This window comes from Etheostoma cragini, chromosome 19 (genome assembly GCF_013103735.1).
Source record: "Etheostoma cragini isolate CJK2018 chromosome 19, CSU_Ecrag_1.0, whole genome shotgun sequence".
Lineage (NCBI taxonomy): Eukaryota > Metazoa > Chordata > Actinopteri > Perciformes > Percidae > Etheostoma > Etheostoma cragini.
In genome coordinates this window covers 11187392-11214355 of record NC_048425.1, presented here as the reverse complement: position 1 = coordinate 11214355, position 26964 = coordinate 11187392, and the positions used below count along the sequence as shown (strand labels likewise).

Here is a 26964-nt window from a genome sequence, read left to right as displayed (position 1 = left end):
ACTGTATATATTACTATATTCCTTGTTACATTCAGACTTGTTCATTGCAATACTGTCTACAAATATGTATTTATTGTATAATTATACAATTTAATTTATATGTTATTCGTTATATTTTAGTCCTATATCTTTACTTGCACTAATTTTTCTTTTATCTTAGATTTTGGGTGTTTTGTGTGTTTTTTTTTAACATATTTATTGAGCCTTGTTGGAGGTGCCTGAGGCTTGAGATTTTCATCACCAGGGACTAGATTTGTTAATGCTTGGCACATGACGAGTAAAGAACCATGAAACGTGAAAGCATTTTGACTGGAGGGCTACAGATTAAACATTTTAATTGTACGGATAGGCCTGTATGAGTGATTAAAATGAGAACAAATATAGCACTCTAAACATTTCACAGACTGATTACTGATCTTTTTTAGTGAGTTGTCATACATTTCTTTGATTAATGGGTTATCCTCATAGTAAGGACTTCAGTTGGTCTATAATCCTGGCTATAGCCCTGATATAGGAAGTCATTACAGTACCTGTCCTCTGGGAACAGATCACCTGTATTCTCTTCACCTATGTGTATTTTTAGTCTCATGCGAAAAAGATTAACTGCCGTTTTCTTTACGATGCATAGTGCACAGTGTATTATATACAGTATTTTGTGGAAGCTATTTCTTTGTGTGTTCTAATGCAGAGACCTCTACTGTTTATCTGTGTCTGGGACTGACTCCTTTTGGTCTGTGCTCGTTGCCTGACTCCCAGGACCTGAGATGAAATCCAGTTTGGGATTGTGTTGAGTGAGTTAGTGAATTGGGATCAAACAATCAAACAATGTTAATTGCACGCCGTGATGAGGGATGAAACACACATTCAGAGTAGGGAGAAAAGGCGTCTTGACAGGGCTCGACTACTCCGACTATACTTGCTGACTGTGGCAAGTTGAAAAAGTTGCGCCTTTGCCGGCTCATTTGATCACCAAGAAAATCCTCTTGTGTCAAACTTCCTCTGACTCCCGACTTTAAAAAAATATATATACCCCAAATCAAAGAGCATCACGGAGCAAGTAAAAAAATTCACCCTCAAAATAGCATAAAGAGAAATATGTATCAAAATATCATCAGTCATATTTTTCTCCAAGAAACAAGTCCAAAAGAACAAAGTAGGGAAGATGGAGGGGGATGAAAGTGCAGATAAAAATCACCTCCAGTGTATGTGTGTGCTGCAGGTAGGAGATAAATTAAGAGCAGGATGTGGATTCTGTGTCCTTATTGTAGCGGCCGATTCAAACCCAAGTCCTCCAAAGCGCAACCACGAGTGTCTTCGGTAGTCCCCACATGCTTTTTTATTCCATGATTTGATGTTATTACCGTTGACTTGGACAGAGGCTTATCCTATCTTAATGTTTGCGTAGGTCCTTACTCATGGCAATTTCATCCTTGAGGAGATTGAGGCGCAATAATAATGTGCCTCATTGTGTAAGCTGGTCTCAATAGGTGCTTTGTTGCGCTGGGACAATGCTGTTAGTTGGCAAAATGTGTTTTCAAGGGCACAGTGGTGGTGGTGATGATGATGTCCGAGGCTCTCTCCCGTTTGAGAGACTAGGTGAGGACCTCTGGAAAACACACACAACTGCTTGCAGATGACTTTATAATGGAGGGTATCTGGGTTCCATTAGCCGGGCGTTATAATCATCCGAGGTTGCAAAAGGCTAATGATTTGCATAGGAAAGACAGCTGTTTCAGCACATACACTTACACCAACACATACTGTAGGTATGCATCTCATATCCAAAGTCCCACCTAAGAGATGTGTGACTTGGTGTGCGTGTGTGTGTTTTCCACTCTATGTGTGTACACATCCCCCAAAAAGACTTCAAAACAAGAAAAAAGGAAAAACATGCAACAAAAATACCTTCGTCTCGAGGCTTGTTCATTGAAGATTCATCATGTTTTTTTGTGAGCGGACCTAGGGTTAAGAAAAAAAGGGGGGAAAAAGAGAAAAGAGAAAATTCAAAAAAGATTACTGGCAAAAACGGAAAAAAAGAATATCAAAAAAAGAAAAGAAGAAAGAGCAAAAAGGACAAATCAGCAAGAGTTCATGGTTGCCTATTGTGTTTTTTTTTTGTTTTTTTTCCTTTAAAAAGAGTACAAAAGCAAAAACAAAAGGCATCACAGACACAGATTCATCACAAGAAAAGACACAAGATCAAAGAAAGCTGTTTTTGGATGTGATTTCCTTCTCTCCCCCTGCAGAAGAAAACGCCTGATATTGTGTATGGTCCCTCTTTCTTTCTCTCCTTTAAAACCTCGTTTTGTTCCCCTTAGCCTAACTCCTTTTTTGGGAGCTGGGTGGGTGTCGGGTGGTTGGTGGGGTTGGAAAAAGGGAATATGGCGGGATAAAGCCATATATGTGGTTTGAAGAACAGGACCCAGCCCTTTCCTCCCACCATTATGACCAGAAAAAGGACAGATTAAGAAAAAAAAGAACAGGCAAAGATGTGGACACCTACAGGAAGAATGGCGGGTTTGGGTCCTGATGCTCAAACACCAAAATCTTAACCCCAAACTTTCAGCCGTGAGAGAACACAGAACATTTTAAAGGGCAGTTGCACAACTTCACGTCAGTTAGACCTTTTAGAAATGGACACAGCAAACAGAAAGACATCTTTAATTAGACAATCATATACACAATGACCCTGTAATGGTAGAAGGCATATTAAAATGTTACAGATGAAACAGGCCACAGGTGCTTTTGTGTTTTGGAGTGTGAGTATGAGTGTGTGTGTGTGTATATGTCATTATTTTGTGGTTAAACCAGAGAGCGATTCCCCAGGCGGGTAAATAATTACATGGCACAACAGCAGTGTGTCAATTTGAAATGACGAGTAAGCGTGATGCTAATTGCGCAGAGGAGCGCAGGTAAAAGGTGAATGTAATTTGATCCCCATCTGCCCACTGGCTGTTTCTGCTCAATTAAAAAGAGGGGTGGAGAGAAAGTGAAGACGACAGAGAGAGTAAGAGCAGCAGAGATGCCCACAGAGGGGCAACCAGGGAAAAAACAACCTTCTCTTTTCCTCCTTCCATCATAATCGTTGTGTTTTTTTCTTTTTTTAAATTGTTGATGAACTGCTCGTGTCACATTCCAGGAACCTGGCTGTGATAAAGTGGTTTCTGTTATCAACCCCTCCTACTCGTTTCTCAGAGAGTCATTATTAAGAAATGAGGTGTTTGAGAAAAATAGCAAAACAAATGCTTTGATATGATCGTGTTTTATCATCCTCATACTTTTCATTTTTTCTTGTAGGCTTCATTCATGCCCAGGTATCACACAAAGGAGACAAACAAAAGTCATGTATGTATACCGTTGCCGTCATCTTTCACAGGGTGCGTTTTAGTGGAAAAAGGCTCTTCACCTCAGCATTCAGAAAGTCAAGCCTAAGAACGTAAGCTACTACAAAAATACTGTTCACGCTTTCATCTCATCTCATCCACTTTGGAAACTTGAAATTTGACAAAGAAACTGGACTTTATTCAGTTGAATCTAATAAATAATAATAATGAAAATAAACACTTGTATAACGTAACACAACTTACTGGAAGAGTCTGCTTCTCATCATGTTGTTGTGAAGAATGGGTAAAAGCATGGCCGACAAGGTGGCTGAATATTTATCAATCATCCAATGACAACTAAACACATGAATGTCCAGTATCGAAAGGATGTCCCACTTCCAACACGGGCATTTCAAAATAAAAGTAAAAAACTAAATGTTACATTAAATCCCAGAATACACAAAATACAATCAGGGTAGAATTGAAAAACACAGGCCACTTTGAAAGCTCCGGAAAAAAAGCTAGTAGGTGGACCTTGACTTAAGATTCTGTGTTTTCATGTAGGAATCATATAGAGTAGGCGCTTCCTGAAAGTCCTTTAGTGTTGCCCAGTTATTTCTTTTTATGTTTGGACAATTGTTACTTGAGCACCTAGTTGACTGTTGCCACCATGTCCACTTAATAATCACATGTATAAACTACTAAATGGTTTTGCCAAATATATTTAGTAGAACATGTAATTATTATGACCTGTTTAGCAGGAGTAATGTTTAATATGTTTACCATCAGCATGCTAACATAGAAAGAAAGTACAGAGGATTTTGTGATGGCCCTTTAGGAAAAGTCAGGACCTGAGTATGAGGATTCATTGTCTAGGAACCATGAATGTTTGTACCACATTTTGTAACAAGTACATGTGGATTTTGCACTGGATACAGCATATATACTGTATATATATGACCTGCTGGTGGCACTGGGTGAAAAGTCAGGGAGTGGTTAGTCTCGTATCGCCAGACCTTCCTCCACAGCGCTGCGGAGGAGGGTCCGGCTAGTCCACACAGCATTACGGGATAGGAGAAAAACGTTCTCTGGTTTATTGGCTGTTCTTTAAACCAATCACAATCGTCTTGGGCGGCTCCAAGCACCGGACGGACCCACGGTGCCGATGCAAAATAGTCTCGGGAAGGAACTTGTTTTGGTGGAAAATGGGAATGTTCAAAGGATGTTTTAGTCGTGTAACAGAAAACTCAGATAGTGGACAGATAGTCCAGCTAGCTGCAGAGATCTGATGAGCAGTTAATCATAGTCCTCGTAAATCTACCGGGGTTTAAAATTACAACACAAAGACAGTGGAAGGACATCCGGCAGATCTCCTGGCGGCACCGGAGCATTCCCTTAAATCAATCGTTGTCGATCCAGACTAGGGGGTCGTTGAAGTCAATACGTGTCCTCCTCTGGAGACCATGGATGTCTGGACATTTCAAGGCAATCTATATGATGGTTGAGATATTTCAATCTGGACCACAGCGGTCTATAGAGCTGTAGAGCCCCAAGAAATAACTGCTGCATTCAGGTGTTGGAACAATTACTGGAATTACTTGACGGCTGGCTTAATGTGACACTTAACGGCTGTTTTCTTAACTCAAGGTCCACCTACTAGAACTTTATTTTCAGTCTTCCTCAGCAATGGAGACCCGAGCACACTCGATTTTTTTGAAGCAGCATCATAGTTTTTTAGATAAACTTGTGGGAGTAAAAATGACAAAATGTGCAGCTGATTGACCATCACTTAAGGTTTGTTTACTATTACAAAGCACAAAACAACTACAAAATTATAAGACATGTTATTGACTGATCAAAACGGTCAAAACTATTTCCTAAAGAGTTTGTCTATTGCTAAAAAGGTTTAAATAGAAACCATCCCGTCAAAGAAACCCGTACAGCAAACTTTTTTGGAAGAAAATGACAAAAAATGGAAAGCGGAAATCAAGCAACCATTACCAGCCAGGCAACATGCTGCGATAAAGAGTAAAACTGAGCTTGATTGACATCTTTTTTTTGTTGTTGCAATGAGTGGGCGAGGAGCCTAGCAGTGTGAATCAAGCAGAGGGAAAGAAAGAATAGCTGGTTTTCTGGACATTTTCCTTTTCCCAATCAAAGGTGCTGAGGAAGACAGGAGCATGTGCAATTCATCCTTTCACACGAACACACATACACACACACACACACGCACGCATACCTGTCTGTAGATGACAAAAATAACAGCAAATACAATTATCACCTGTGCTACTTGCATAAAGTAGTCGCAAAATACTATTTTCTCACCTACGGTTGTTTTTAGCCTCTCTCCTCTACACAGTCTCTGTCTTTTATCCTCCTCTCTGTGAAACTCTTTTCTTCTTTCTCTTCTTGCACTTTGCCGTGTCTGTACTGCTGTCCGACTGCAGCTCACTTTGAAGCTGGTTATATAAGGCTTCACTCTGGCTCCACTTCTCCCGACGGCCACACACGCATGCACGCACGCACACGCGCGCACGCACGCACGCACGCACACACACACACACACACACACACACAGACACACACACACAATCACACACAGTCACAATAGACTGAAATGCAATAGGTGTGGAGATTCACATTCATACATCTTTCCAGTTCAACTAGTTTCTCTTTTACTATTTCTTTTTCTTTTATGAATGACAATACGACGTAAAAACCACCATGAAGCGTCTTAATACGGTGCTTCTTCACCCAGATTTACATCCATTTTCTAAAATTATATTTTACAGTGCTAACAATAAACGTAAATATGGGTCGTAAAAAAAGCTGCTTGCATATTTAATGCCCTTAATAATATTGATATGATTTGAAAACATATCATGAGCCCTAGCTACTATACTTTATATTATCGGCTCAAATATCATAACAATGTACAATAAATGTACAATGTATCCTCTATGTTTTAACATCTATATCAGTATTTCAGTTGGTATCATTGGGTACATCGTTTTGCTTTCAGGCAGGCAGTAGCTGAGGGAGAAAAAAAGAGGCTTATTCCTCTGTGTTTATGGATATGAGCGAGTGTGTTTTTCTGTGCAGGCACAAGAGTAAGTAGGTGTTGAGTAGCTCATTTAGGCAATGTGTGCCAGTCCAGTATGATCTACGAGGAAATGGAACTGTGTCTGACAGTTTGTGAGTGAGCGTTGAGTATAAATGATAGATGCTTATACAAAAGACTGTGTGTGTGTGTGTCTGTGTGTGTGTGTGTGTTTGCAAGTGAGAGAGAAGAGATGGGGACATTGTCATTGTCCTAGAGCTAAAACATTAACGAATAATGTGTGTGTGTGTGTGTGTGTGTGTGTGTGTGTGTGTGTGTGTGTGGGAGAGAGAGTTGGCTGTAGATGAGTAAGTGAGATGTGACTGAGAGTCGCTCAACCACACACATATTATCTATTTCACGCATTGTAAGTAGATGTTCTGGTGTGTGTGTGTGTGTGTGTGTGTGTGTGTGTGTGTGTGTGTGTGTCTTAGATACAGTAGTTAGATGTACAGACAATCAGGCAGGATGGCAGGCAGCTCTAACTATACTGCCAATCTTTTGCTTCATCATCACACACCAGTGCTCTCTCAGTCAGAATGTGTGTGGGCAGGTCACAGATGGAGATGAACAAGCTGTGACTTCACTACAAACAACATGTTGAGCCCATGTTGATGGCCGCTCAAATAGGCTTCTGTGTGAGCCGGCAGAGCTTCTGTTCTTTCAGGTGATGTGCAACACTCACTCTTCGGAAAGGCTAGAAATGGATTTATATTATCGTCATTAGTCACCCTGTCACAATTACTTTTCTGCTGCCTTTGTATGATTAAGTTTGAATTTAGTCCTCTCAATAGAAGGGCATGATTTGCATAACCTTTATCTTTAATGTTGGAGGCTACAAAATGTATCAATTTAAAGGTCCCATATTGTCAAAAGTGAGATTTCCATGTCTTTTTGATTACAAAGCTGGTCGAGGTATTTTAATAACTACAGATAAAGTACCAAAACGCTCAATCCACAGAGAAATGCACAAAGCCCTTATTTAGAAAGTGCTAAATATAGTGCTTTTAAAAGAGCCGTCAGGACTTCTGTACAATTGTGATGTCACAACAACTACTACTATATATAGATAGAAAGTGCTGCTACAGTGCAGTTACGGTCATTACCTGGCTGCAGAGACTCGGATGAGAAAGGCCCAAAACACCAGTCAGTGCAGACTAAAACAAAACGTTTGAGACAGGTATACAGGTATATTCAGGCAGTCAGTTTGAGAAAAATATTGTGTTTTGTCAACATGAAAGCATGTAAACATGTTCTAGTAGAAAACCAAAATGTATTGAACCTGAAAAAACAACAGGTGCGTCTGTACGTATGCTGTGTATGTATCCGTCTGTCCATTAAATCAAATGATACAATGTTCTTTGCATTACAACACTATGTATTAGAACTATGGGAGCTCTTCTCCTTCTAGCCTTTCCATCTCACCTTCATTCTCCACTGGGCACAGCTGTACGGCATTCTGACTGTGTTCCGGTTTTGTTCAGTCCTCTGCAACATACCATACCACATCGGGGGCCTCTCAGAGGCAGAGCGTCTTGCTCCCTGACTCGCAGATTATATTGTCTCTACAGAACAATCAAGTGTTTATTAAGCTAGTATCTACCGTCTACTCCAAGCAGTCCTGTAATTACGCACGCTTCTGGGACATGCCGTGGCTAGTGGAATATCAAGCATTGACTTGAATGGCCGTGATTGCTCCCAGGGACGAGGAAAATAGGTTACATCCATTTTAGATATGCTTGATAACTTCCTGCTGCCCATCTCAAACTCAGTCCTGCTTCCTTCACATCCTTGTTTTTTATGCTTGCTATAAGAATTAGATCTTTTGTTTTTGAGCTGACTTTGGCAAGCTTTAATCTCATTCTACATTCTTCTCTGGAGAGTACCACAGGGGTTCTTTTAAAGGCATCAACTGCTGAAAGAAAGGAAAAACTAAAGTCCTTATAATAAAATAAAAAGGGAACATTTCTGTAGATAGTCAAAGGTGTTGAGATTGATAGGAGCAGTGTTGAAGCACATATTTATTTGATGTCATGTTTTGGTCCTGCAGATTAATACTGAACCCCAAAGTCCCCCAGGCCCAGCATGAAAACACATCCACATACGGCGTTGTATTTAAAGTAAAGGTACCTGAACAGTTTGAGTATATAAATACTGTAGGTGTACTCTTAAACAATCACATAGAATCGCATAACCTCAAATTTTGTTTTTGATTGACATTTATTATTAGCTATTCAGATATCGGTAACCCTAAATTAAAAAAGTGAAATAGTTTTCAGTGTTTTTCACCAACGTGTGTGTATCGTTGAAATCTAACACACACTCTGTGTTGAGTGTATTTCCTTTCCTCAGCCCTCAGTAAGTCATACGATACAGAATGATCTGATCTGTTTACAATTTACAATTGTGTTTATTTGAGTTTGTGCCTCTGTTGGGGGATCAGAGCCCTCCGTAGTAAAAAGAGCTGACTGTGAGCTGTGGTTGATGTATGAATACTGAACGTGCTCACTTTTTTCTACATGGAACACACAGGATTTGAAAGCTGGCTGACTCTGACAATCTCATATTAACTATATAAACTGTCTTACATTACTGTAATATACTTTCTACATTTTCTGACTTTTTTTTCTCTCTCTCTCTCTCTCTCTCTCCTTCTTGCTCTCTTTTTATTCTCCTGGTGCCTCATTCTGAAGCCTCAGACTGACAGCCTGAGAAATATCATTCCAACCTGGCTGAAGGGGGAAGAATGAATTAGAAAGAAGGAAATGGAAAGGAGAAGAATGAAGGGAGCATAGGGGATGCTGACATACTTTTTCCCCCCAAGTAATGTGTATGAGAGAGACAGAGAAGATAAGATGAAGCAAAAAAGAAAAAGACTGTGATTTGTACAGGTATCCAGGTTGAGAGGGACGAAAACGTCTAAGAGTGTCTGTTACTAGTGAATGGGAAGGAGGAGAGAAAAGTGTGTATTAATGGCAGGGGAGTGGGAAGTTAATACAAGGAGGGAGAAAGAGTCTGACGTAAGGACGGGGGGGGGAGACTTGAAGGAATGAGGAGAAAGTTTGGATGTAAAGATGGTGAATAAGAGGGTAGAGGAGTTGCGGTGGAGAAAGACTGTGGGGGGGGGGGGGGAATAATAGAGGTATAGAGGGGACAAACTAAAGATAAAGTGAGACAGAGAAATAATGTAAAGCAGAGAGAACAGAAAGAGGTAAACAGATGCAGTAACATTTACAGAGTGGTGGTGATCGAGTAGCCATGAAGGTTAAAGCCAATTTCTCTCTGTGTAGCCCCCCCCCCCCACCCCCCTCCCCACACACACACACACACACACAGGGCTTATCTGCTAATGCGTTCATGCATATATCTACCAATGTGTGCTTTGGAGTTTCAATTCCTGTCTGAATCTGGATTTGCACTTACTATGGAATATTACAGGGATGTATTACTATATACAGCCAATATAAACTCATTATAGGATTACCAGCAACCTCTCACACGGTCAACTATACATCCTGCCCTTCTGGAACTACAATTGGAGATTGTGTGCTCCTGCATTAACTTTTCATAAGGTGGCCAAGAAATCCAATAGTTACACTACTTCATATGTCATGGTGAATCCCCAACTCACCAGTTTTAATGAAAAACTCCCTCTTCAACACATTGATTTACACATGGTCTGGTATAAATCTATGGTTTAGCAGTGAAGCGTGTGGCTGGTCTCCGAGGGCGATGGCCCTTGGCAACGTCAGGTAACTGCATGTCTATTTCACTTCCACTGAACATGGCTTGTGGTATGACAGTTTTTTTTTTCTTCCCCTAACTGACTAAACCCTGAAACAACAAGAAACTGTATTATTTTATCTGATTCAATTTGTTTAGAAACTAAATTGATTCAGAGTGTAACCTTTAATACTGCATACACCAAAATGACAGTTTCATTGACAGGAAATAATCACAATTTCAAATGCAATAGTCCAATTATCTAGTTGCATCAAACTGTTCTAGAATAAGAATGTGTGTGTGTGTGTGTGTGTGTGTTTGTGTGTGTCTTGATATTCAGAGGTGATAAATTACTGGAAAGACTCTAACTCCATCTCCCATGATACCCTGGGTCTGCCAGAACAGGGTCTGTCATGTAAAAAGTCAACAGCGAAATTGAGAAAAGCCTAGTTTTTAACTATTTTGAAATGTGTGGTTTTGTCAGCAGAGCTGCGGGTGCTCTTTATTGGGCTAACCTTTGAAAAGCAAAGAGTCTTCATGTTGTCTGGCATATGGGGAAGGTGGAGAAAGTAAAGGGAAACAAGAGGAATATGGTGCGAGGTTGTTATGTCGAGCTATCAAAATACCGACAGGCTCAGCTGCTCTGTTGCCATTTCATGTAGTATTTCATCTCTTGAAGTAATCTCTGCGGTGTGTTGGCTTTCCTTGCCTTTGTCCACGAAAAACTCAAATGAAACGAATCTGTGTGTGTGTGTGTTTGAACAGTCATTCAACCCCTTAGGCTCTTTCTGCCCCAAACAAAAGGTTTGTTGGTGATCTGTGCAATAACCTTCCAGTACGATCCAAGACCACGCTTGCAGTTTATCTGTCCATGTGGGCTTTGAACACGTCTTGCTGCTTTAACACCAAAGCCGTTTCCATTACATGTAACACAGAGGTTTTCTGTCTCCTCCCATCCTGTCCCTTCCCCAGTTAGATATTCCACTAGAAAGGTGCACTCTACGACAGGTAGAGCTGGGCTATATGGGGAAAGAAATCACACAAATACATCAATGTCAATATTATGGCAATACTGTAGGGTTGACTATTGGTGCTTTCACAAAATATTAACTTTAACTGGGCAGAGGCAAATAATAGCCCAGCTAGAGCAGGTTCAGGTTCTGGTAAGTTCAGAAAATGTCATCACTTTACTGTAATGTATCCTTTAAAACCAGGAAATGACAACAATTGTGTCACACTATAGTCACACTAGATCCTAAATTTGAGACGATCTAAGAATCATATATCGATGTTGATATAATATCGATATATTGCTCAGCCCTAGGAACAGGTCTGTCTCCCTCTTCCCGCCAAAACAAAGAAGAGCTGAGTCTCACTCTATTGTCCGTCATGGCTCCCTTACAGTCACGATGGCAGAGAAGATAACAACAACAACAGGGATTTATTCATTTTGTATCAAAACATACCATGTATAGAATTAATCTGCAGATGCTCAAGTTCTAAACGAGACCAAAGTTTCCTATGGATGTAATTTTTTAAATACACAACTAAGGCGAAAATGTGGCCTGCAAAAGATTAGGTAAGGCTTGTTGTTAGCCTAGCTGATTGCCAGAAATTCATTTTTCTACTGAAGCAGCTGTTAATCAGCTGGGCGGTTAAGAGGAGTGAGGAGTCAGCAGTCACTGACGGAATAAGACCGAGCAGCTGATTAAATAGGTTTGTCAAAAATTGCAATTCACCTCATTTCTATGTAATATTTTGTTGTTGTTGTTTTGCTTTTGCTTTGTTTATACCTAGCTGGATCAAGTTAGTGATGAAGCATTTTTCAATGAGTTGATCAATAGAACATCTTGATGTGTGTTGTTGATGTTTTGATTAATTTAGTAAGCAAAAATGCCAAACAGTGGCTTGTTGCCACCTACTCAAATACTTTGTACCAGACATTTATGATTTAGATTTTTATGATGACATTATTTTAAAATACAAAACTTTGGGATCGGATTTTGCACTGTTGGTTGGACACCTCTAAAATAGTGTCTAGTGTGTGATGAGAATTGTTCTCCAATAGAAGATACATTTAATTTGGTTGCCGGTTGTAGCTGGGAGGATGCTTCCCGAATCGACCGGAGTTTAGAATGCCAACACAAAGAAAGCAGAAGGCGAGGGACATTTGGCCAAAAATGAGGGACATCTGGTGGAACATCCGGGGTCACTGGAAGTATCGCGTAAATGAAGTGTTATCGATATACAGTAGACTAGGATAAAAGATGTGAATGTGTTTTGAGGACTGGAGTGGGCTCAGGTATACAAAGAGGTGAAAGCACAAAGCAGGTGTGGGGCTGACTCTTCACCAACCTCCCTCCCTGCCTCCACCTAAATCCATCTCCTCCTTTCAGGCCAGCCTTGTAAGAGCTTTTTCCACCGCGGGCCGCAGCACTGAGGACATTACTAACCAGTGAGCGGATGAGCCAGAGCGCCTAATGCTGACAGAGTGGAACACTGCAGGAGTGCAAAGATGGAGCATGGGGAGTGATTTAGGTCAAAGGCCCAGGAGGAACACCAAGATGCAGACACATTTTTACATCCATATTTATATATAAATATATATATATATTTTTTTTACTTTATTTGTGTTATCCTGTTGTCCCTCGTCTGTCCCTGTGCCAACTGTGCATACTCCATTAAAGGAAAAGTCTACTCTGAAATATGCCTGCTAATGCTGAGTTATGAAATCATGAGGGATTTTTCATTTATCCTAATTCGTCCCAATTTGGCCTTCTAAAATGGGATCGAAATCCTGTTAAACTTGAACGCAAAAATAAAGGAGCCTCGTGGGAAATAAGGCAAAGCTGACAACAGTGATCTAACAGAAAACATGTTATATTAATGCTTTTGGACAGTTCAATTGCCATCTCTCTTTCAATCTACCTTATCTCCCCCCAAGCTACATCATACCAAAACACCACTTCATTAAACAACAGCGTAATCTGTTGTGTCACCTGGAGACTAAACCCAGCAGCTGTTGCATTAACTGTACAATTAAGTGGGGGCTGGCTCTGTGGACGTCTGATTGGATATTTGAATCCAACCTTGATTAAGAACAAGGCATTTAATAGATCTAGCACCTTATGGAAAAAATGCCCATATCCTTGTAGAACCATTTGAGTTTGTGTTGTGTGTTAGACTAGGTGGGCTAGGGAATTCCTTTATATGTTTCTAAACTTCACTGGACACTTTCTAAAGCTCGACAGAGTAAAGTGAAAAGCCAATTACTTATTTCTGCCTAATGGAAAGTAAGTGAATTTTCACCATATGAATTAATGTTTGACTGCATTAATAGACTTTTCATCTAGTTTTATTTGTTTGCTACTTTAAATGTTGACTGAATGTCTAGTGAGATCTATAAAAGCAGTGGCCTCTCACAGGTTGGTTTTCTGAACCCCTTGGGTAATCACCTCGAAGATTCTCAATTAAAATAAATTGAGTCAATATCTATCAGGTAACACAATGGTGATTGAGATCCCCGGACAGATAGTGAAGCCTTTCATTCATCACTAGACCCGCTCTTCAACGTGTGTGTGAAGCAGCGTATCAGCGGTTTTATTAACGGGCGGACAAACCGAGAAAGATCGATGACTACAAGCGGCTGGACTTTATAATCAAGTTATAGTGACCTAAGCACCTGCAATAACCACTAATCAACATAAATGCTGCCAAAAAAATAATCAAAATTAAGATCTTTGAGATAGTTATTCAAAGAAAAAGCAATGCCCACGTTCAACTGGATGTACTGTATATAGTTGTGACAGGTTCAACAAAAAGGTTCTCTATCTGAGTAGGTTTTCAGTAGTTCACAAGAAATCAAATCAAACATTAAAGGATTGTGTTGAAAAACCCAATTTATCATCGAGCAAAGCCTAGAAAAGCAAAGCAGTGTAACTAATGAGAGCTAACTACTAAACATTTAAGCCCCTGCTGGATCAAAGGAATAACCAGAGTTTTCCTAAATGGTTTTTACCTACAGATTTTCCTCCAAAGTGAGTAGAAAATAGTGAATATGATCATAGAAACAGCCATCAGTGGTAGAAACAGAGAATAAGGCTTCACATTTGATTTGGTTGTGTATGCACGTGTCAGGACTGGCTCCCCTGGTGCTGTCCGTGGTGCTGAAATGTGAGCAGACATCAGTGTGCAATGCATGCTGCTGCTCTTTTTGCGCTGTGTTACAACACAGCCCAGGCCAAATGAAAGTGACCGACTCCACAGTGGTATGGTATTTAACTTCTTCATTACTGACCGTTGAGAGCCCACTGCTTTTTACCTTAAACTATAGAATATTATGTGCAGTTTAAAAATAAAATAAAAAAAAGATATATTTCTCTAAACGCATTGAAACTGTGGAATCATTTTGAGAATGATCCAGAACTGCGTGGTACTGATGCAATGACTTTTCTCTTACTGAAACACATCAGCACACGGGTTTCCTCCAAAGGAGGAGGAGGCCTTACCTCTGAATAACCTCCTGCTCTCTCTGTTTATCCTTCCTCCCTCCTTTCGTTCCTCTCCTTTTTCTCTTCTCCTTCTCTCTACTTTTAACATTTAACATTCATGTTGTGTGTGTGTGTGTGATTCTATGTGTGTTTGTAGTAGGGGTCATTTGCATTCATTGCCACTGGCCACCTCAGCTTCAGAAGCCCTGAAGAGACGGCCCTTTCAGCTGTATTGAAAGAGATGGAGTGTGCATGTTTGTATGTGTGTGGGTGTGTGTGTGTGTGTGTGGGAGAGAAGGAGAGGGAGAGGGCGGATGGGATGTAAAGAGTGAGAAAAGGCAATTTAATTCATAATGCAGAATGAGCATGTGTATGTACATGTGTCCCTGAGCCCAACATGTTTGTGTGACTAAGTGTGTACATGTGCCAACGTGTGTGTGTGTGTGTGTGTGTGTGTGTGTGTGTGTGTGTGTGTGTGTGTGTGTGTGTGTCTTCAGTAGTTTAGCCTTAGGGCAAACCAGAGCCATTATTAATCCCCAGACAGCTGAATTCTGCTTTTTGTTTCAGGTTGCTGGGCTCTTTGATCATATTTTAGTCTTTTCTCAAGGTTGCTTTAATAACAAGTAGGCTTCCAGTCTGAGAATCCGATCTGTTTCCAATTTCCACAGACAGGGGGAACAGAGTTAGGTATGATCCTGTTAAAGGTCCAGTCGGTGCTGTATTCCTTTATAGCAGAATTATTCAATTTTCTCTTTTGTCGAGGTGCTCCTCCTATTCTATTCAAAAATAGTTTCTATTCGGTATGAAGGAGAAAAAAAAATGTGTCTTTAATAACTAAACATGAATGTCAAATATCAGTTTCACTCAGTTCCATTGTGTAATTAAATACATTCCTGCAACACTTCCCTGTTTCTATACTGCAGCTTATCTCTATCACGCAGCATTGCGCAGTTATTTCCACAACGCTGTTGGTCTCATTAACAACATGGTAACAGGACAGCTGACCACGCTGGCCTGAAAGGGCCGACTCAGCAGTTCAGAATGCGAACTGTATCAATAAACGGGAAGATTAATTATAAAAAGGCTAACACACTGAGAACTGAGGACAATTTATGACTGCCCATCCCCGTGGTACAATCTATGACAAACCTGTATCCCATTTATCCTGATTGTGACAGTCTGGGGGTAATGTTACCAGAGGTTGGGCTGAATAAGCAGCTCTAAAGCACTACAAATATATACTAGTATAATACAAAAATACAAGAGAGTACCAGGAGATTCTTAGGAATCTCATTTTTGCAACCACATTCTCCTTCCAACATAGAAGTAAATATCCAGCTATCATACAGGAGAAGATCATAGAAGAGATATTATGAGGCAAATATTTAAGCTACTAAAGTTATTTCAAATTGAAAACCTACTTTCTGCTAGTGTCAGGGTTTGTATTTTGAGCTGATTGTTATTGGTACATTTGTAGTCTAGATCCACAATGTCTATATCCACTCTTTTCAGCCAGATGTCTGTTATCTTTTGTCTTGGCAGTTTAACCTTCGGTGGATTTCTGAGGAATAGGGTTAACTTCCCCTCAGATCTCTGCAGTGTAAATCCAGACCGCTAGCTAGACTATCTGTCCAATCTGAGTTTTCTGTTGTACGCCTAAAACTACTTTTGAACGTACACATTTTTTGGTTCCACCAAAACAAGTTCCTTCCCAAGGCTATCTTGCAGCGGCACCGTGGCTCTGACGATTGTGATTGCTTTAAAGAAATGCCAAAAGACCAGAGCACGTTTGTCTCCCATCCGGAATTTTGTGTGGACCTGTAAGACCTTCATCCGCAGCTCTGTGGAGGAAGTATATTTGAAAGGTTTGAGTGAAGTCTTTTTAACAAATTGGAACAGATCTTTTTGGGACATTTAAAGAGAGACATGAAGAGAGAGAGTAGAAGTCAGCCGTGTTTTCTTAGCGTGACGCTGCCCCACCTGGGTTTATTTTCAATGGAATGTTTAATTGATAGGCGAGGGCACATCAGACTTCATCAAATCCCATTAGATGTACTCCATCAATCCCCCAGAGTTAAATCAGATGGTATTCAAGATTGTGCTGGAGCATTGCTGCAGAAGAAGAGCCAAAAGAATGTGCACAGTGAAAGCCTGGGAGCTTATTATTTAAGTACTGTTGTAAAGTCACTTCACTCTCCTGACGCTAAAAAGATCATTTAAATGGACTGTGTACGGCTAAATCCTATTTCTGTCTCCATTGCTCATCCAAAGCATATGGTGATGACTGGGAAGCTGTGAGAATTTCAGGTGGGAGTCAGGGAGGCACAATTCAGAGAAAACAAAGGGGGGTATGTGTGTGTATGGTATTGAAAAGTAAAGGGAAGACAGGTTGGGCGAAAAGGGTGGCAATGCATGAAGAGGAGAGCTAACATGAGCTAAATGAGAGGAAGAGAGAGAGAAAGATGGGGGAGGACAAGAGAGTCGAGAATAATGGATAAAAACACACACACACATACAACTGAGATTATTAGGATCATGTGACACATACACACACCCACAGAATACTAAAACCCACCCACGCATGCATCACACACTCCCTCTTTCTTTCCCTCGCTCCAGCTTACAGGCTATAAATAGCTGGAACTGAGCCCTTTGCTAATTCTTTCATTCAGAGTCTAGTGCAATGGCAGAATGCATGCAGTCTTTGATGCACGTCCTGACAGGAAGATATAGGAAGTGGTGGATAGTCATAAAAATATTAACTTGCCTTTTGTCATGTTTTCTAAATGTTGCGTGTCTAAGAGCTACAAATCAGGAAATAACCAGTTAAGATTCAAGCAGTGGGCAGAAATGTGGTTATGGTGCACTACACTACACAAACAAATCAATCCCTGCAGACCATCATTTGCCGACCATCTCAAATGACGCAAGAAATACACTTTAATGAAGTCAAATGTTAGTCCACACGCAGACTTTTTTTAAACTTTTAAAACTACAACCAATTCTGAATTTGGACTGCATTCCACGAGGAAAAAGTTCACAGTTGCCTCTCAAAAACTAAAAACACCCTGCAAGATTTGAAAGAAAATAAGTCCATCACACACTACACAATATTAAGAGCTGTTTCTCTCTCCCTCTTTCACAATCAGACACAAACTGACTCTCTTCCTCACGCCAGTTCTCCCCAGCTCTTCTCCTTGTCTGCACAGTTCCGATTTGTCTTGTAAGACACGTCAGCCTCAGTAGTTCTGGACACATTTCTAATAACCTTTTTCCTCCGTTTCAACAGTCCATCAAACCCACGGGCTACACCAGTTTAGCAGTCAGCAGTTTTAAAACCGCATCTCTCCTCCCCCTCAGCTCATGGTTAATATTAGATATTGTAGTTCTTGGCTGAAAGAAGTGATGTTACCATTAAGATCCATTATGAACAATAATGCTAATATCAAACACGTATAGAGTTTTTTCCCCCCTGGGGCACAGTCTTGGTATCTTTACTGATGTGTTGAGTGCTTTCTCCGTGATGTTTTTGTTTGTTGTGTATCCGTAAATAAATCACAAGCTACATGAGATACAGGTACATTCAGACAGGTAATGCTTTTTTTAAAGCATAAAAACAGGTTCTAGTCTAAACCGAAAATACAAGTATGAGCTGTAAAATGAACATAATGTGGCACCTTTAATGTTTTGGTCCCTGTAGTCCACTCTGTGGTTGCCAGTGGCCTTTTACTAGCTGTCCTAGATGAATGGAAAAGTTCAAAGCGAGTTACCAACCTTGGCCGATTTGACTCTCTCTTCACCCTCACCACCTCCTGGAGAAAGACAAAGCCTTTGACCGTGCAAGCCTGTCACTGTCTGCTCCACTGTGCCTCAGGGTAGAGCAGAGAGGACGTGAGGAGAGGGAAAGGAGGGAGGTGAAACACGAGAGGAAGCGCAAAAAGCAAAGATGGACTCTGTCAGATTTGGTTTGTGAAGGTTGGACCAGAGGCTGGGTGAGACCCTCGGCTCTGACCTCCATCTTCTAGAAAATGAAAACTACCCAGAGATGTCTGACTTCAATTCTTACTCTCGACTTCTAAGTCTGTCCTTGTCTATTTATAAAGAGCTCTGTTTTGTCTCCTTCAGTTCTGGCGAGCGCGCACACATGAAAGAAAACTCTTGGGGTAGTGTGTACAGTATACTGAGGTAGAGACGGACATTCCCCTGTCCCTTGGGAGAAACAGGCACCCTTGAAACATGTTACAGCAATTGTTCATTCTGTTAGGTAATGGATTCTGCCTGCAGAAAGATGGCAATCTATTTTTCCCACATCATGCCTTTATTGTCCCATGTTTGTTCTTTAAAGGATATCAAGTGCGGCTGGAAGGCGAAAGAGACGGCATAAAGAAAGAGATGGCGTAGAATAATCTGGCATCAGAAGCAACATAGGTCATATATCCACTGCTGCATGCTGGCCCTTCTCTCTCTCTCTTTCCATTATTTATCTGTTTGTTTTATCTGTTTGATTTATTTATTCATTTCTAGCCCTTTGGTGATGCCGATGTTGCAGCGCAGCCCTCGGCCGCCGTCTGCTTTTATTTTGTTAGTATTGAACCCTTCTTGATGAATCTCCTCAGAAAATTGAAATATTGCCGAACGGGGAGATGTGGGAGTTTGAGTTTGATGCATGGAGATGGATGAAGTATCGGATGGAATAATTCATAACGGCCCCCAGCTCGCAACCTGCAGCTCAGCCCAAGAAGCACGGAGCTGACAACGCTGAGGTTAGCGGTTCAAATCCCCGGGGATTATCTGGCAAAACTGATGTATATCCTCCTCGAGCAGGACTAATTGAATAGAACTAGCAGCTCAAAAGGCACTTTGTAAGAGCTTATCAGGGTTAAACCTCAGCCTATCACCAATAAAGTTCTTATTAGCCTGGGAGAGTCTGTCTCTGTTTGTTTAAGATCCATGCTTGTCTATTTTGTTCTAGAATTCAATTGTTAATTTAGGAATTATTGATTTTCGACTGCTGTTAGATGCCTCAGAGAAGCCTAACTGTAGGTGATTGCTGGTTCATGTGAAGTTAACCTACAGAAATAGCCACCTGACAGCTTACCTTGGGATGTGGGACATGTGGGCATATTAACACCGTATATTGGTTAGCCATAAGCCAGTCTCACATTGTCGAACAGATGGGTGGTAAGGGGTAACAGGAAGGAAAGAACAGACCTTCATGAAATGGTGCATCTTGGGTTTGCATCCCTGTGTTGGAAAATATCCACCACAAAAATATGGAAAAGATTAGCCTGACTCAGATTCTGGTCAGAATATGAGCCTGATACTGCTCCACTGGGCTGTGTTTATGGGGGCGTGTTTCAGCTGAACCCGGAAACAAAATGCCTCTGCACTCAATTGGATGGAACAACCAATCAGAGCAATGGAGTATGTGGGAACGTTTGACGAATCCTGCGGGAAGGACGGCGAAAACATCCTTTCGATCAACAAATTGCCTTGATCGCGTTTCTCTGTTTCTCTTTTAAAATGAATGCGCTGTCGACGCAAAGGGGAATCTACACATCTCCTAGCAGACGTCTTTGGTGGAAACGAATTCAATCCAAGCGCTCTTTGGTGACGTGGTTGGTTATGTTACTGTTGATCATCTGTCCATCACTGTATAAAGCCAGCCCTGACTATTGTATTGGTCCGAACAGCTCTGGTTCGAGTATAGTTGCTCCACAACGGATCAAGTCCAGACCGAACTTTCCGACCTTAAATGTGCTGGCATCCAGGCTACGAAAAGAGTTCAAGAAAAATCAAAGGAAGGAAATGTGAGAAAGTAGTTTGATGCCTGTTTGAGGTGGTATAAAATCAAGCTTTGTCGAGCTGTGTCCTTTGTTGGGAAAAGGACACAGTTATGAATGTAACGAGCTAAAGCCCGAGTGGAGTCCACACAGCCAGTAAAGCCACTACACAGCTGGTGGAGATACCTCAGCAGGTGTTGTGGGTCTACAGACAAGACTTCTATGGTCTACGGCTGAGTCTCACTTCTCTTATCTGATTTCAAACTGGAAGTTGCTGGCCCTACTTTGTTCAGGCCATCTGAAAGCTTATATTCTTGCTCCAAGGAGCGAGGATGGATTCCTGGGGAGCTATGAGCAAGGAAACACAAGTACAGCCTTCCCGGAAGTGGTGCAGCTGAAAGCCCTTGCTAACTCCGCCCAGCTGACAAATTCCTGTGACGCTTCAGAGGAAAGGACGTCGGATCCATCTGAAAGCACATTTCCCTTCTCCTTTGCATGATTTCCTTTGTCTCTACCATTATTCCTCGTTGGGAAGAAAATAAGACGTGAGAAAGGGAAGCAAGTGGAGGTACCGTGGAGTAAATTTTAGAGAACTGATATTCCTCCTTAGACTTCTTTACAAACCCGAATGCAGTTCTTCCAAATGCCTCCCATACACAAGAAGACTCTGAAAAGACTAAAGTCTGACACAATCTCACATCTAAAGACAACCATCTTGCTTGTTGGTAAAACCTTTAGAGCGAGTTTCCATTTAACGGCTGCGGAGTCCAGCTCCTCCGACTTAATTCCCATGAAGCCTTGCTCTGTGTTAGTGGCTGCTGACTGCTGAGAGAAGCATGCGGTTTGTCAGTGGGCCTAAGGCAGCAGCAGCAGCAGCAGCAGCCGGTCTTTCCCTCCCTTCCCCATCGTCCATCGATCCGCCGTGACTCTGCAGGAGCCTGATGAAAACCTCTCACTATGATTTATGGGATGTCATCTCCAGGGGAACCGATGGAGCCCCTCCCTCCCTCCTTCCTTCCCTGCGTTTGGTGAAGGAGCAACTTGCCGGCGGGCAAAACCCTGGTTTCCCTGGTTCCTAAGGCCTGATATTCTACCACAGCTACAAGCCGGGTTTATAGTCAACACTTTATATATACACAACATTATATTGCTTTTCCAATGGTCATCAATGCATTCTAATAGAGTCCCTAGCAAAAGGTAAGCCAGGGCCATCCATCACAAAAAACTACTCACTGTAATTTTAAAAAACCTGCTAAGTAAAAGGGTTACAAAGAGTATTCTGTATTATGTTTTTGTATTTATATGCTACCATTTGTCTTTTTTACCCTAATATATAAATAAGGATGCATGTGTCAAGAACAATGTTAAAACCAGATTGATGAAGTAACCACGAAATATTGTTCCAGGCTCTAAAATATTCATACAGGAAGTAATAACATCCAAAAGCACTAAAATTCTCAATTGCATATTTGATTTCAAGTTTTTGTTAAACCAGCAGTGTGGATCTTTTGTCTCCACCCTCTGGCAGTGAGAGTAATATACGCAAACTCTGTGATCAATAGCTTTCTTTTTTTGGACTATAATCCTTCCTGAGTTTCTTTTTTTTTTTATCTGGAACATTTTCTGCCATAGTTTTTTCCGCCATACTCCAAGCTGCTGCTCCGTTGCAATGGTCTCTCCCCTATTCCCGCCCCCGTTGGCTCTGGCTGGTTGACGTACACGCATCACGCATCATACTGAGAATAACAGACAGCCTTTTCCTGCCGGTGATAGGCTTAATCTGCATTGTGTAAACTCGTTTGGCAGGGGCCTGAATTTAATGGACCATAATTAATTATGTAAAAATCCTGCACTTCAACTTTAATCACATAAGTAACTTTGTGTTATTACTTTACTTTAATAATAGATATTAGTTATGTTCCCTTTCTTGCTTTTTTTCTTACAAATTCAGAAACATATTTAGTTATCAGTGCCATGGATTTAATGAAAAAATGACAACACATGGCTAGTTTAGCAACTTACAAAGTGCTTAAGAATTAATTAAGGAGCCATGTGTAACCAGCAAATGTTTGCACGCATTTGTTTATCAATGACCAAACACACACATTCATGTTAGAGTGTCCCACTTTACTCCATTTGCACTGATGGCAGCATTAGGAAGTAATTCTGCAGGCTTAATCCACTTAAAATTAGAGGAGGTTTTTAAGGATTCTGTCTTAAGGGTGCCCTATAAAAAGGATACAAGTATAGGCCTCAGGAGACTCTGGGATGCAGCATTCATTATTTAAAAAGTATGAAGAATAGAAGTGGGTTCAACGGTAAGACAAGATTGGACAGGATAAGAGTGTTAACATGTGAGCATATTCAACGTTGTGTGTTGGTGAGGGTCCCTGTATGCAGCGAGTTTTGATCTACTGCCCAAAAGCTTTTCCCTCTTCTTTCCCCTCTCTTTTGCTTTTTTTTTGCCTCCCCTCCCAGGTGATGTGAAAAATAATGACTTCAAATCAGTGCGGGAGGAGAAGCAGAGGAAAGGACGAGCAAAGAGAAAGACAACCCTGGAGCTGTTAGGAGTGCTGAGGCTAGCAGTGTCATGCATGCCCTGACCTGCTTTTTAACATTAAGGGCGCTATCTTGCACCCAGAGCAGTGTAGCCCGACGCAAGTCTCTTTGCTAGTGTAAGACCGACTCAGTTGTCAGTTTCCTCTCCGAAGTTGTTAGCAAAAAGGGAAATGCACTTGAGCCCATCTGTGCACCCATGGGCGTGCTGGTCTTACAGAGAGGTGTGTTCTGCTGCATTGACCGACAAATAACCTGGTCTTCAGTCAATAACGCAGCATTTCATTGTTATTTTAACAACGCTTTAGTCAAATGCGTCTAGGCTCGTGCACAAATAGGCTGATTTATTCTAAAAATATGCTAATAATATGTTGGATTCATGTTAAAATAAAAATGAACAATAATTTGGTGCTACCAAACATCAAGTCAAATTCCTTGCATGAACTTACTCGGCAAATAAACTTTTTCTGATTCCGATTATTTCTCACTGAATTAGTTGTTTTGTTTAAAAAAGGTCAAGACATGGTGAAAAATGTTGCTCTGTGTTTCCCAAAGCCCAAGACGACATCCTCCAATGTCTTGTTTTGTCCACACCTCCAAGATATTCAGTGTACTGTCACAGAGGAGTGAAGAAAATGCACATTCAATCTGAGAATTTTTCTCTTTCGGTTTTTCTTCATCATATTGTCCCACACCTGGGGCCACACAATGGGAGCCCGGTTGTGCTTGTTGTTTAAATTACTCTCCGGACAAACCGAAACGTTAGTTTTCTGTAAATAAACGACGACGCTACAGCAAGAGTAGTGTGCAGGATTTTTTTCTTTTCCAGGAATCGTTTCTTCATCCAAAATTAGTCAAACCGATGAATCGCCTATCAAAACAGTTCATTTAATAGTTGAAAACTAATCGCTGGATCTTCGCAGCTATAGCTGCAATCTTGGTATTATATACAGTCACTATTTCACACCTGTGTGACATTTCCAGTGAGTGCACTGTACAGCAGTGGCACAGTGTGTAAGCAGTGAGCAGCTGGGAGTGTGCATAAATCTCTCGTTTTCACATTTCCATCAAGTCTTACATCTCACACACAAAAAAAGAGGAAAAGAACAAGCTGTGCGACAGTGTGAAATGACTCAAGACCTGATGTATAGTGTTCTATATGTGCCCAAGGACCTATAAATGGGAGTGGCGAGTGGGGGAGTACTCAAGGGCTGAGGCTTAAGTGTCAGCGTGGAGAAGCGGAAGACAGGAAGGAAGGAAGGAAGGAAGGAAGAAAGGCTGTTGAGCTGTGAGGGGCAAAAAAAAAAAAAGAAGTCTAGTCAAGTGATGGAAGTGCTGACAGGGACGGTGGAAATCAGTGCCTCATCACTATCCTGACTTACACATCAACGTGCACATACAGACAGCAAGAGAGACTATAATGAATACAAACATGAAGGCACACACACACATATACACACAGACACACACGCACACTGTGATATTGATACCTTCATAGCAGACGATGGGGGATTCTTTTCTAGTTGAATTTTTATGTTGAAACGGTGTGCATGTGCTGATAAAAAAAAACAAAACACTTCTTGTCCACGCTACACCAATTGCGTTAGTGAAGCAAGTTGCTTTTCTGAAGACCTCCAGTTGTTTGAGGTCAAACCAAGAAACGCTATCCGCCCTGGGAAACTCGCCAACCTGATTCCTACAGCGTTCACTCTTTTGGCGAAAGGCGCTGGCTTTGTGCAGCTTATAACAGAAATGTAGAAATGAACAGACAAATGTGAAACACATCTCGCAATACCCCAGGCAAGGAAAGTGAGAGAGATGGGTGATGGAAATCTTTGCTCTTCATGTCACACCTGCCGACAAAATGGAAATATTTCTCTTTTATTGCTTGCAGATCTAATAGTGCCCGGGCAGGCAAAAAGGTCTGCAGAAAGATCTGAGTTGAGAGAAGAGGGTTCTTGACAGTAAAAAAAGGAAGAAAATTCAAATGTCACCTAATCCTTTTCTCATAAAGTACCCAGAAAGGGATTCAGTTCGACCCTTTGCTCTCTTGCTTTGTTACACCTTGAATGAGATGTTCTGTAAAACCATGTAGGGTAGTTGAAAAAATACTTAACCCTCCATGGAATATTGTACATATTGTTTCTTATTTATAACACATATGCAATATTTTAATGTTTAAATTGCACAAACCTGGAAAAGAATCCTAACATTCACAAGAGTTTTCCACATTATGTTCCCTAGGCCTCTCTCCCTAATTGACCGTTCGCTAAGCCCCTACCCTGAAAAGTGATTGTCAAATCATAGCGTAGCAACTGTAACTAGGCACGGCAGGACTGTCGAGCTTTGAATTTCTCTGCATGTGGAAGCGGTGCAGTATGAGCCACACTCTGTATAGGAGGAGTGTGGTAGAGGATAGGAGAGATAGGTAGCTTTCATCCTCAATGTTTGCACACACGTAGGCATCAAGTGAATATCTGAAACCCCCCATCTCGAAATGAGTCGGCTGGAAACATTAAAAAAATGCAGCAAGTCGTTTCCAACCAGGTCATGAAGGTAATATCTGCCAGCTTCATTTCAGCTGGAAAAAGGGACGCTAGGTGCCTAGAAATGAGAAGAGAACAATTTCTACAAATCTGAACGACCCATTGTTGTTAGAAGGGCAAGATTTAAGGAATACATTTCCGGTGATGAATCAGCCTTCGTATTCATTTTAAACTATATATGTACTGTGGGAGTATGGGGAGCTTGGCATAGCAAGAGTAACTAAAGAGAATGGGGCTTAGCGAACAGTCAATTATCTCTTAAGTCCCCCCATTAAATCCCTCATCTCCCAGCCTCCCCTAAACCTTCATTTAATACTGTCCACTCACCATCCTCCGTGGGCACGTAGACATTGAGGTAGAGGCAGTCCTCGCTCTGGTTCTGGATGTAACCCGCTGCCACGTCCAGGTTGTCTGTGAACCACACGGGCAGCATAATCTCCGGCAGCACGCCGTGGACGTTCTGAGGGCACACGGGGGCAAACTGGGTGGCGTTGCGGATCTCCTGCCAGGATCCCGGGGCTTCGGGCGGCTGAAAGCGGCGGTCGCCGATGGGTGCCGTGGCGTAGGGGACGCCTAGGTACTGCTCCACAGGGCCCAGGATCTCATTGTTTAAGTCCTTCTTGATGCCTCGGATCTTGCCGTAGTTGGTGGTGACGATGGGGTGTTTGGAAGGGTCTAGCTTCTGGCTCGAGGCCAGGCTGAAGAAGAGGATGAGGCCTAGCACACCCATTAGGCACCAGTCTGTCATGAGACTAAGGGGCCGCGTCCTGGACCACAAAGCTTGCCGCCTTTGTTTACTCAGAGCAAGTGGAAGGGGGTACATGACTGGATTCATACTGTTCAGCCACCTGCCTCTAGTCTGTTTTGGAGCACTTCAGTCTTTTTCAGAGAGAATAGGGATTATGACCAACACTCTGGAAGGTAAAGCATAGGAGGGCGATTAAAAACAAAAGCAGGCAGACCCTGGAAGAGTAAAAGGAGCTTTTACGGAGGTCTGGTCAAGAGAGAAGGTGAGATGGAAGGCAAAGCAGTTGCTGGGGGAAAGAAGGGTCTTTGGGGTGCTGGAGAAAGGAGGCCTGGCCCCCCGGTGTGGGATGTCAGGTCAGTGTTGATTTTGAGCAACAAGGAGCCGAAACTCTTCCCCAGCCATGGTTCTGTTGCGTTCCATCCCTATTGGTCTTCTATTATCCAGATCATTTGATTGGCGTTTCTTACAGCCACTGAATTCTGCAGCATGAGACAGGAGGAGGGAAGGGAGTAAATATAAAGAACAGCGAAACATACAGAGAAAAAAATAAAATGAAAACAGAAAGAGAGAGGGGAGGAGGCAAAGGGGGGGGGAGAGAAAGATACGAGAGATTATAGTTTATCTGAAGCAGAAATATATTCCATTAAATGTTGCAGACTGAAAAATGTTTCCTGAAATGAAAGCGGTGGAAATGA

At 41.6% G+C, this 26964-nt stretch overlaps 1 protein-coding gene across 1 annotated transcript in view; it reads right to left on the bottom strand.

The window, feature by feature from the left end:
• Positions 1-1732: 1732 nt before the first annotated feature.
• Positions 1733-26964, bottom strand: part of LOC117935238 (neuroligin-2-like) — a 91691-nt gene continuing 66459 nt past the window's right edge. The window contains exons 2-3 of the mRNA XM_034857372.1: positions 25849-26748; positions 1733-1959 (exon numbers count right to left, since the gene is read on the bottom strand). Coding sequence (XP_034713263.1) covers positions 1733-1959; positions 25849-26356 — 735 coding nt within the window. The 5' untranslated portion in view covers positions 26357-26748. The remainder of the gene's footprint in view (positions 1960-25848; positions 26749-26964) is intronic.